We start from the raw sequence: 12,012 nt of genomic DNA, 5'->3' as shown, positions 1-12,012 counted from the left end.
TTTTTGCATGTTTTTCGTATTCAGCACTCAGTCGAGTAGAACTTCCATAATCTGTCATTTTTCTTCTTTATTTATATACACTGGTCACTTCTTCCCCCCCCCCCCCCATTATGTCAATAATGGTGCCTACTAGAGCACACAGTACACAGTACAATCAAACAGTAAAATCAAGGTTGGTTCATAATCCAAATTCCATCAATGCAAAAAAAACAACAAATAAGTATGAAACTCTGAATAGCTAGACATAAAAATAAAAGAAACGCTTTGTAATGCGAGTATCCACTGTGAAGAATTAGATTGACCTTTTAAATATAGTATTGCAGCATAGGACTGTCATTGAACTGTGTATCAAGCGACACAGGCAATGCATGGAAACCAAACTTACATTGCCTTTTGTTTGATACGAAAACGTGGTGTCGGATTTCAATCAATCAATCAATCAATCAATCAATCAATCAATCAATCAATCAATCAATCAATCAATCAATCAATCAATCAATCAATCAATCAATCAATCAATCAAGTCAAGTTTATATAGCCCTAAATCACAAGCAGTCTCAAAGGGCTCTGTCCTCTGCATTTAACCCATCCCCATGTGATTTTGATCCATCCCCTGGGGGAGAGGGGAGCAGTGAGCAGCAGCGGCGCCGCGCTCGGGAATCATTTTTGGTGATTTAACCCCCCAATTCCAAACAAACTTGGATTTGTTTATAAAGGTCATTTTCTGAATTGAACAGCAATCACCTTTTCATTTGTATTCAACAGCTTGCTTATTATAAGCAAAGCATGTCTTATTTGTGCAGAATATTTGAATAAAGATCCCATTTTTCTTCATTTCTATATAAAAAAATTTTTAGCTGTGAGAGTTAATTCAAAGTTCCCATGTTGTCATTGTGTTTAGCGTTGTGTGCACCCATTTGCAGACATCTTTGTTAATTTTTTTATTTGGTGCTATCCACAAAATTGGAATGCAACTTTTGCCCCCACTAGTACAATTCTGAGTTTAAAGTCGGAATTCTGACTTTATTCTCAGAACTCTGAGAAAAAAAGAATCCTGTCACCCCTCGTTTTCTTTTCTTCACTGGCCCTAATCCTCTTCCGTAGACTCTTCCGTACAGCTGCATGCTGGTTGGTTGACAACTGGTGACGTAACAGTAAACAGGAAGTGTAGGACAAGCGACGAGAAAATGCGAGTTTAATAACTTACGTGGTTTTTATTTTGGTTTTTGTAATATTTATCAAAACCAACTGGATCCAACACAGTGCCGAACATGCAGTCATTACGGAAACGCCGGGACAACTTTTTAACGTTTCGAACAAATTCACAAACTAGGTTGGTTTGATTGAAGCGTTTAACAAAGGAGTGCTATTTAAAAACGAAATACATCTGCATTTGTGGCTGTGCTTACTTTGCAACGAATTTAATCAACCATGGTGGTTACAACGAATGTAAACAACCATCGTGGTAGCTGTCATGCTTCATTTCGTGTGCAATTCTGCAGTTTGAGAAGTTATTTTAATTTGAGTCCATTCATCCATCTAGTTTCAGCAAAGCTTATCCTCGTCAGGGTGTGACAGGATCGCATATTTGTTGATTATTACAATAAAGACACAAACATGGAAGCTGATTGCTCTTAGTGTCTGTTTTCTTGGTATCGACAGCTGTCAAGTTCAGCCAGTCATCCAGGTTGTGTTGCCTTTTACAAGGTCAATGGACTAATAGCGTTCCATTTGTGCGGACAGAGTACCGTGTTTCTTCTGCATGAGTCGATAATTCAGCGGTTTCTGTCAAAGACTTCTTTTAACTGTTAACATTCAAACCGACCCATTAAACATTAAACTGGGGTGGTCGATAGTTGCACGAAGAGCCTTTTTCAGGTACTATATAAATGCAATTAAGCTTCACCATTAACTCATTGTGATTGTTTACCATCTTGGGAAAATAATAAACATACTAAAATAAATCTTAATCATTTAAATTAATATATTTATCAATAATGATTATTTAATATGGCCTGAACGTTGTGGCCATTGATATGATTACTAGTTTACTATTATAAAGAACCACTGAACCAGCCACACACAAATAAGTATTTTTATGTTAAATTATTTTCCAATAATAATGGTTAAGATAAAGTAATGCAATCTTTTTGTTCTATCCTCTGCACATCGTTGCATTCTATTCTCTCAGTTCATTTTTTTAACCTGATTCCGAGTTTGTGTTAATTAACCTTCCGATTTCCCCCAAAAGTCCGAAATATATTTTGTTTTATAGTGCTAAAACAGTCATGCCAATCAATGTTCGCCACTACAATGTGCACCTGACAGAACAGACAGAACAATATGTTAATTTACTGTCATTTCCCAGTTATTCCCATTCAGTTGCAAAGTATTTCACATGAGCAAGAAGAAAATGATGCCAATATTTCATTGAGAGATGCTTAACAGTGAATGTGGTCATACTGATGGCAAGATAAAGTTAAACATTTCTGAATTTGATCAATAATAGTCTGCAATCGCGTTTTCTTGTGTGAAGACAAAAAAAATAATCAGAATCAACTGCATATACTTTTGTGTGGATTAGGCAGACATAAAAATATGAAGTGGTACCTTAACACTTTTAACCTTTTGTGTTAGTCTTTTAATTTTACATACACGGCAAAAATATTTATTTGTGCTGTACTGTGTGTAACTGGATTCATCTGTTTTAGCTGCGTACTTGGGTCGAAGCTCAACATGGCACAGAAGAAAATGCAAGATTTCCATTTAGATTTGTGGTTCTACCTAACCCTGCAGAACTGGATTCTAGACTTTGGACGGCCTATTGTCATGGTAAGCAAGTATCCTCGTACCCAGCATTTATACGTGTGTACATTAAAGGCACAAAACAATGAGCACTATCACTTTCTTGGTGTGCCATACATAGATCATGCTTCCACTTGAGTGGTTTCCCCTGAACAAACCAAGCGCCGGAGACTATTTCCACATGGCCTACAATGTCATAACACCTTTCCTCATGCTTCGGGTAAGTGCGAACACATTGTCAGTACGCATTTGCCTTAAGATATCAAGGACACATCAATTAAAAGCTATTAATGTGGAATGAAATGACATGATTTGAAATGAACCCTGAGAGGCTTTCAAACCAAATTCTTTGCCATCACTGGCGTATTTTGACTTGTCACTTTTTTTCTGTTAGTTGATTGAGCGCAGTCCAAGGGCGCTGCCCCGCTCGGCAGTTTACCTTTGCATCATCACTTTTGTCATGGGAGCCAGCATCCACCTGGTTGGAGACTCCATCAACCACAGACTTGTTCTGAGTGGCTACAAGCTCCACCTGTCAGTCAGAGAAAACCCGATCATGAAAGACCTCAAACCTGCCTCCCTGGTAAGGCTACAATTATGCCTGAGTGAGCTTTGTGAAGCCTTTTTTTCTGTAATTTGCGAGTGAGATAGAACTGAAGTGTGCCATTTTTTGTTAGAATGAACTTGTATTCATCTTTTATTTGGTGACACAATGACGATGCAAGATATTGTTTCGAACTGTAGTTCTCAAATTGGACTCAATATAAATTTGGAAATTAGCTTTCCTCGGATCGATCAGCCGTGTCACGTATACAACCTGAAGGAGGCTTTGTAAGTTTTTGAGTCTGTGCATGGAGCATATTGTATGATACTTTATCACATTCCATAAACCATAAAAAGATAGATTGGTGATGAACGAATTTACATTACACAAAGGCCGAAATCTGATCAGTTCGTTTTTAACTTTTATTGACAATGCATAAAACAGTGGTGACATGGGGCTTTAAATATTGCTTTTAGTTGCATTAGATAGTGTTATTTTTCATATCTAATGAAATATTGTACACTTATATATTAGGTTGCACCAAGAAAAGGTAGAAATGACTTCTCAATACATATCACATAAGACCAAACCTGCCTTCACATCCAGTCATCCTTTTATTGTATCGTTAAACTTTAACCATGCACACCAGCTCCAATGGATTTGTCTTCCATGACTGATGATCAAATCCATTGTTCATTACTCTTCCTGTGTCAATTCAAAAAGTAAAACTTTGGACCATTGACTACTTTTCGTGAGAGCTCGATATTATTGATCATCTTGTAGGCCATTTTGATATTGACTCTCACGGGGCTGGTTGAGAAAGGTGCAGGGTAGTGAAAAGAAATCCTAAACTTTTTAATTATGACGGCATACTACATAAATAAGCATTTATTCTTTATTTTTATTTATGTATTTATTAGATTATAAAAGTGAAACTTTAAGGTTTAAGGCAATAAGGTTTCTTTGCACAGCACTAATCTGGAGCAGGTTGTATTTGTTTATTTTTTCCTTGGAATTTTGCATTCCAATCTATTGTTCCAAGCAGCCTTTTTGTTACGCTTTTCTATTTATTTCTGACAAGCAAAGAAAATAGGATTGAGTCATAAGTGAATATTTTTTTTTCTACATTGCAGCCTCATTCCATACGTACCACAGTACGCACAAAAGGGGAAATGCAATAGGTGTCACTGTTGCGCAAGAGAACAACACTGCATTAACTCGTAGTCATTAGGTTCGAAAGGTAATTTGGGAAGAATGCGTTTTAATACTTCCATGCCTCTTGTTTATTTACAGATTGACTCATTTGAGCTGCTGTATTTTTATGATGAACATCTGGGACATTTAATGTGGTAAGTTGCAGCAATAATCTTTCAGAATGAATATACCCACCATGTATTACTCGTGTGTTTTTTTAATTATTTTTTTATTATTATTATATAATTATTTGACGATCAGACTTTTGAAAAGAAACAAAGACGAGCACTATAATTCACCGGTGGTTTAAAGAAAGCAACATGCAACAGATCCATGTCTTGAAATGCTCGGTGTATTCTTGATTCACTGACTAAATTAGATTGCTGTGAAGGTTTGAGCTCTCAGTATAGCATTCTTAACCTTTAAGGTAGAATGTTTGTGAGGATACAAGATGAAATATAAAAGAATGTATGCTAATAGGATGCTGCACCACACACACTAATTATTTCCCTTAAAGTGCAACTCATGAATAAAACTCAAGCAGTGCAGTTCACAAGAAGCCATCTCTGGTGTCTTAGGTATATCCCCTTCTTTATCATTCTCTTCATCTACTTCACTGGATGTTTCACGGAGCCCACAGAGCAGATGAAGATTCCAGTCACAGGCCGGCTGTTACTTGTACCCAGCGCACTCTATTACTGGTCAGTTTCCTGTCATCATGTTCTTTAAAGTCTACATTTGTGAGTACCGGTAACTCACGATTCAACACGGTGACGATCCGGAGCTCGTGATAATGACAATATCACAATCCATAATATACCTACAATATTTGTTATATCGTCAGAATTTTTGATCGACAATATCATTTTTGACTGGAAAAGAAAAAAATACCCATAAAAACGATTGAGTCCTGCACAATGTGTTCCATTCCAGCCGTACTTTTATGAAGCTTTCATGTCCCACTTTGTACTTAGTGCTGTTCATTTACATTAAATTTAACGCCAGCCGTGGCTGCGGGATTTGCATGATTACTGTGGCCAGGAACGTTGATTTCAAATGCATTTATTTGATAATTGATTCTATCAATTTTAATTATCTTTTACTTTTCTGTTTTTCATTTACACCGCAGGTACTTGGTTACGGAAGGACAAATCACTGAACTGTTTCTCCTCACCTTTTTTGCAATGGTGGCCGTGGTGATTCATCAAAGGCATCATGGCCTAAGCCCAGACAGCAATGGTCTTTTTTTGTTCTATAGTTTTTGTGTGACTGTGCTTTTAGTGGCACTCTGGGTTGGTTATCTATGGAATGACCCGGTACTACGCAACAAGTACCCTGGTTTTGTGTACGTTCCGGAACCGTGGTCCTACTACATGTTACATATACAAAAAGATCACTGAATCAGAACATTTTTACCTCATTACACTTTTTACTATATGTTGGCTTGAATTCTATTTGCTTTCCCCCCTTTTCAGTTACAGTAGACCAGGGGTGTCAAGCTCATTTTTGTCGGGGGCCACAAGTTGCCTTTGGAGGGCCGTTATGACTGTCAATATACAGTATACTAGGTTTCACAACAAACTGATGAATAACTAGTTTTGAAATTAGCTTGAGCTTGACACTTATGCAATAGACAGTTATCAAGGAACAAGAAAAATCTTTCAAAACTGTTTTACAAAGTGTTATACTTTTTTATGTTTTTTTTTTTGCATTGCTCAATTATTAGACAGTTTTGTCGCTTTAAGTTTTGATACCGCTCGGTTCAGGCATAACCAATTATTACCGATGTATTCAACAACTACTGTCCTTGTGCTCAATACAATACTGATGTCAATAATAAATGAATGGAATGCTCGGAATGCTGTTGTATGTAACGTTACGATTCTCTGCTACCCAATCCCGCACAATAATCCTTTGCACATTTGCCACTGTCTACTTTTTTTTATCAGTCCAGAATTTATATAATTCCTCACAATAATCTTTTGCACATTTTCCACTATCTACTTTTTTTTCAGTCCAGCATTTAAATGATTCCTCTATTTGTATATGGCTGGTGTCAAGCGGAAACAGGCCATCCAAATTTGGTGAATTTCATATCTTTTCACAAATCTTCCATCCATCCATCCATCCATCCATCCATCCATCCATCCATCCATCCATCCATCCATCCATCCATCCATCCATCCATCCATCCATCCATCCATCCATCCATCCATCCATCCATCCATCCATCCATCCATCCATCCATCCATCCATCCATCTGTGTGCATGACCCCAAGATACTAGAACACCTCAACTTGGGGCAGGATCTCATCCCCGATCCGGAGAGGGCATTCCAAGCATACAAGCGGAAAGAAAATGACACACGGTTTTCAAATTATTGTCATATATATCTGAAAAGTGCAGTGTATATTGAAATCAGGCTAATGTACTCTGATAAAACCTCAATTCCACTGACACGCCTTCCTCTGCAAAATGGCCATTTTGAGGTACCACCGTCTAAGACCTGTCGAACACAATTTGATCGTGTTCAACTCTGTAGCTTCCACTGAAGCTACAAACTTCACAGCATCCATTGACGGGGCGGTAACTGGAAAATTCAGAACAATTCCCCAAATGGCTGCTTCATTCAAGACCGACATGGCCCAGCATTGACTTTATATATATTTTTTAATTATATCGGCCCTCGTTTTTATTTCGTGTCCAGTTATAGCCAAAAACATCAGCCAAATGTGCAAAGCTAACATGTTTTTTTCTGAGGAGGAAGTGGAGTAAAAGATGCTCCTGATCCCGAATGGTGGGGAGAAAAAGGTATTAGACTTAGCAAGCTATTTTCATCTGTAATGCTAATGATTTGGTGACATTTTTCAATCACTGGTAAAATGACTAAATAAGTCCTTATTGATTGCATGAGTCATTGTTTTTGCCCACCATCAGAAAATGATCGTCTCTGTGATCTAACTAGGTAATATTGCACTTTAAAAGCTTGTGTTTGTCTGTGTGTTTTTTCTTACATGGATTGTCTTTGCATTGTCTATTTTTTTTTTTTTATCTCAACTCAAATGTACTTTAAATCAATAGTTTGTTGTTATGTTATAACTGTTGCTCTTATTGCTTGCTGGGAAAGAATAGGGTTAAACTTTTCTGCACCTTGGATCTGGTATCTGCGTTTCCACAGCAACGCATATTAAATTACACAAAGGCTTGGTGCTGGACTTTAAACAGGTGGAGGGAGAGACTTCATAAAATTAATTTCTTCTTACTGGGAAGCAAATTAAGTACTTGAAATGGTAAGAACAATTGTTTGTGTTAGTACTTGGAAGATTTTGACCTTCAAAGACCAGTTTTTGATTGTACATTTTGTTATTTCATCACACAGGCCAAATTCTTTACACCAGCTCAAATCAATGGTAAGGTTTCTTCGCCGCATGCTTTGTACCACCATTCCTTCCCCATCATTCACAAAAGAATGTTTGAATGGGACTTTTCGATGTGCCTTTTTTGATGCGTGTTACGTACATTTCCCTTTTATGAGTGGGTTGGCAGTGAAATGAAAATAATGTGTGCTTTAGAATGCCATATTGTTATCTACTTCCTGAAAGTTCATTTTACTTTCAAGTAAACTTGTTTGATGATACAGTTTTGATAAACTGATGATTTACCGCAATTCAAGATTATTTTCTTTGTAGAGTTCAAGGAGTGCTTCTCATTGTATGACAAGAAACAAAAGGGAAGAATTGACGTCAAGGACCTGATCACAGTTATGCGCTGCCTTGGGACAAGCCCCACCCTTGGTGAAATTGAAAGACATCTTCAAGTTCATAAAATTGGTAAATAAGCAATGAAACAATGACTGACTAATAGTTGTCTAAAATTAACTTAGCTGTGGTAGGATAGATTGCATTTTCACTACAATGGTCTCGATTAAATTGCAGATCTTTGACCAGGTCAAAGGATCCTAATTTCACTCAGCCCCTTAGTAAATGCCATCCTCTTGCATATGCTAGTTTTATTTGGAGAAACTTGCTCAGTGGAAATCAATTATTATTATTTTTTTAGTCATCTTGCTTTTAACACTCAAAACATCTTCCTAGGTAGAGGCATTTGATTACACGATGAATCAACATAACATATTCACCACCACGAATCATTATATTCAATTTACAATCTGAACATAATTTAGTAATTTGTAGTAAGAGGAAACCAACACACCAGAGCCAGTAATCAGTACATTTTGTTTTGTGTGGAGAAAAAACGACTTATTGGACTTAATGAGTGGAAGAAATTAAATTGTATTCACTTTGTTGCCCTGTGGGGAAATATCACAATAAACTGATGAAAACAAATTGTGTAGTTCAAGAGTAGTAGTGTTTCGAGACTTGTACAATAACACAAGCCCGTTTCATTGCTATTTCACTTGAACTGAATTGAACAAGTAAATAATAAATGCTTCTTTATGTTTAAGAAAAGTCAGGGAGCTTGGACTTCTCTACATTCCTGACCATGATGCACCGGCAGATACAACAGGAAGACCCAAAGGCAGAAATTCTTGAAGCCTTTAGGATGACAGACAGACAAAAGAAAGGATACATTCAAGCCTCGGAACTGAGAGCCAAGCTCACCATGTTGGGAGAGAAACTTACTGATAAAGAAGGTAAGAAAAAGGCTCACTCGTCATGACAAAAAAACCAGTCTGTTCTCTAATACATTACAAAAATGTCAACACCCCTTAAAATTGTTACATATGCACAAAGTGTAAATACCTGCCTGAATCAGTTGAAAACATCGATTTTTTTTTAACACAGACCACTAATATGAATGATAAAATAATCCTAAATTTAGAGTAAGTTTTTTAAATTCTCTACTGCAGATTGACTATTCTGTCTTATGTCAGAAATAAATAAAACATCTTTCTGTAAAATGATTTTTCATTGTTATCATGCAATTTTTTTGCGTCAAAAGTATTAGTGGTATCGGTTATTTGGTATCGGAACGTCATTACTCAAGAGTCGAGTACTCATATCGGTATCGGTTTGAAATAGTATCGAACATCCCTATTAACTACACATTTGTAAGATTTTGATATAATGCCACAATACCAGTATTTCATAGCTGAAACCATCTTCTACCTACAACTGTGGGAACCGAATGTGATCAGTCACCTGTTTGGAAATGTGCCTTGACACTACCCCTTAATTTCTCTGGCAGTGAACTAGAGTTGATGTCTAACAAATTTCAAGAGAATAATATAGCTCGGTATATAATTTACTGATTAATTTACTTTATGATGATAAATTGTTTCGCTCCTGCAGCCTAATTTGGTAAAACTGTACAGAAGTCTAAATTCTCACATATTCCAACAATTCAGTGTTCGCTGGCTGAGCCCAGATGTTTTGAGTAATAGGTCATGAAAGGAGGTCCGAGCTGACCTTTTAACTAGTAACACTTAGAAATTATTTTCTCTGGCAGCATTGCAATCTTTTGAAACGTTCTTAAAACGCTATCTTCTGTTTTCTTTTTTGATAGTGGAAGAGCTGTTCAAAGAAGCAAACATCAAGCCGAGTGGAGTTGTTAACTATGAAGAGTTCACCGAATTGGTGACTCTGCCGCCTGTTGATTATTGAGTTGGGCCACTGTAAGGAATAAACACACACACACTGCTCCGTGTGACTTTAATTTGAACTCTTTCATTAAGTTTGCAAAAACGTTCAAGGGTTTTATCTTTGTGTCTGTCGTGTTAAAGGTATCCCATTCAGTATAACTTGTTTCCCAAGGGAGACAAGTGTCCTATTTTTTTATAGTTACAGTTTAAAGTGGACTTATTCTATTATTCTTATTATTGGTTTTGATTTAATATACACCTGAATCTCAATTTTACACGGACTTTGGGGTCCAGAATTTGTGAATCGCGTTAACCCCGAAAGTGCATCGAAAGGGGTCCTTTGTTGCGTTAATTTATGTCAGGCACGTTGTTGGGGAGCCGATAGGGTCATTTGCCGTCCGTCACTTTGAGTGCTCCACACACATCGAAGTCTGTTGACATTTTAATGAGAGAAGTAATACGCAGGTGACAATATCAGGTGGATTGAGTAAGTCATCTTGATGCTATGTGAATTGGATGGAAGAGAAAAAAAGGTAGCCATTTTGTACGGTCCTTATATCATCCATGTAGAATACTACTTGAAAATGTATTATGGCAAAACAAATTGGGGTCCATAACCAAACCACGTTAGAAAGTCGCATAGAATCGAAGCCATTAAAATTGAGATTTAAGTGTATATCTTTTTTATTCATATTAAATATTTAATTCAAGGCCACATGTTCATAACATATTTTTATGTTGGAGGTAAAATGATGATCATGCCTGAGAATTAAATGGTCAAATTAAGAAGATGAAATAAATGATCAAAATGTTGTGTTCCATGTGTCAGTTAAAGTGCATGGAAAACATTGACACACCTCTACTCTAAGAGGTGACTACAAAACTGTCATGAAAACCCTTGCAGAACACATGAACTTTATATGGGCTTAATTGAAGGCAACGACTCCCATTCTTGATGGGTTTGAATGTAAAAGTGAATTCTGAATGACTGTGTTCAGAATACCCACCCCCAGTTAATAGAGGCACTTGTACGCTTATCAGTGTCATTCCTTCTATCACAAAAACCTGGACTTTCATCTGGGGTGTGTAGACATTTTATATCCAGTACGTATTTCTTTGGTTCCTTGCCCCTGACACCTCAGTAAATAATGAGAAAGTAAATTTGCATTAAATTGATTTAAAAAAAAAGTGGATTGTGCAGCATTTAGTGAAATCTGTACCAACTATACCAACTGCAGCAAAAGGAAGACGATGACTCCCTTTGGTGTTTCCAACATACACCTATACTAAGAACACAGGCCACCACGATGAAATCATATATTAATATAGAAAAATGTTGCATCAAATGCATCATTATGGCATGTTCTAAAAGTATACTTCACAAAAACAAGGAAAAGGTTGTGTGGAAAAATATTTTCTTTTTAATGAAGCTTATTATGCAGTGTGTTTCGTGTTTAAGCCTCTGTGGGAAGACACATTGACAAAAGTGACTGCAAATGTTGACAAGCAAGTGCTGAGCCAATTGATCTTTGTCCTGGACACCATTACAACATCATGTTTTCAAATAAACCTGAAATATTTTAGCATTTGGCAAAGCAAGTACAAACACAGCCAGCAAACAGCTGTTAGTAACATTAGCACCTATGCTTCAACATGAGATGTGTGCAGAGGTTGCCATGGCAATGAATGAAATGCAATGCTTATTGCAGTGTGCAATCAGCATTGTTTTAAAGCTCTTACTTTGAGTTGCAATAAAATCACAATTACAGAGCCAAGAAAATCGAATCAAAAAAGTGTATCACAGCTTTAAGTTGGTTAGATTTCATTTGGTTTTGCTGGTAGGAGTAATTGATTACAGTATACACAA

General features: G+C 36.8%; 2 protein-coding genes across 2 annotated transcripts; both read left to right on the top strand.

Annotated features, from left to right (window-relative positions):
* The first annotated feature begins 1,166 nt into the window (after positions 1-1,166).
* cln6a (CLN6 transmembrane ER protein a) lies at positions 1,167-6,427 on the top strand. Its single transcript, XM_085907719.1, has 7 exons — positions 1,167-1,333; positions 2,712-2,832; positions 2,927-3,025; positions 3,200-3,388; positions 4,643-4,698; positions 5,122-5,244; positions 5,673-6,427. Exons 1-7 carry the CDS (start codon positions 1,272-1,274, stop codon positions 5,941-5,943), a joined length of 921 nt encoding a protein of 306 aa, XP_085763845.1. The 5' UTR covers positions 1,167-1,271; the 3' UTR covers positions 5,944-6,427.
* A 1,326-nt stretch (positions 6,428-7,753) lies between these two features.
* calml4a (calmodulin-like 4a) lies at positions 7,754-10,905 on the top strand. The gene is made up of 5 exons (XM_085907659.1): positions 7,754-7,833; positions 7,923-7,953; positions 8,233-8,373; positions 9,009-9,197; positions 10,070-10,905. The coding sequence occupies exons 1-5, from the start codon at positions 7,831-7,833 to the stop codon at positions 10,165-10,167; spliced, it is 462 nt and encodes a 153-aa protein (XP_085763785.1). The 5' UTR covers positions 7,754-7,830; the 3' UTR covers positions 10,168-10,905.
* Positions 10,906-12,012: the final 1,107 nt, after the last annotated feature.

Source organism: Syngnathus leptorhynchus, chromosome 3 (genome assembly GCF_054491065.1).
Source record: "Syngnathus leptorhynchus isolate UIUO chromosome 3, UIUO_Slep, whole genome shotgun sequence".
Taxonomy (NCBI): domain Eukaryota; kingdom Metazoa; phylum Chordata; class Actinopteri; order Syngnathiformes; family Syngnathidae; genus Syngnathus; species Syngnathus leptorhynchus.
Note: the sequence above shows the minus strand (reverse complement) of the source record. Positions and strands in the feature narration are given on the sequence as shown.

Bases quoted from the DNA above. Each gene is read 5' to 3' on its own strand.
- cln6a (XM_085907719.1), top strand. From the start codon at position 1,272: ATGCAGTCATTACGGAAACGCCGGGACAACTTTTTAACGTTTCGAACA. The intron at 1,334-2,711 runs GTTGGTTTGATT...CATCTGTTTTAG, and splicing joins CGAACAAATTCACAAACTAG to CTGCGTACTTGGGTCGAAGC. The intron at 4,699-5,121 runs GTAAGTTGCAGC...CTGGTGTCTTAG, and splicing joins CATCTGGGACATTTAATGTG to GTATATCCCCTTCTTTATCA.
- calml4a (XM_085907659.1), top strand. The intron at 7,954-8,232 runs GTAAGGTTTCTT...TTTTCTTTGTAG, and splicing joins TACACCAGCTCAAATCAATG to AGTTCAAGGAGTGCTTCTCA. The intron at 8,374-9,008 runs GTAAATAAGCAA...TTTATGTTTAAG, and splicing joins TCTTCAAGTTCATAAAATTG to AAAAGTCAGGGAGCTTGGAC.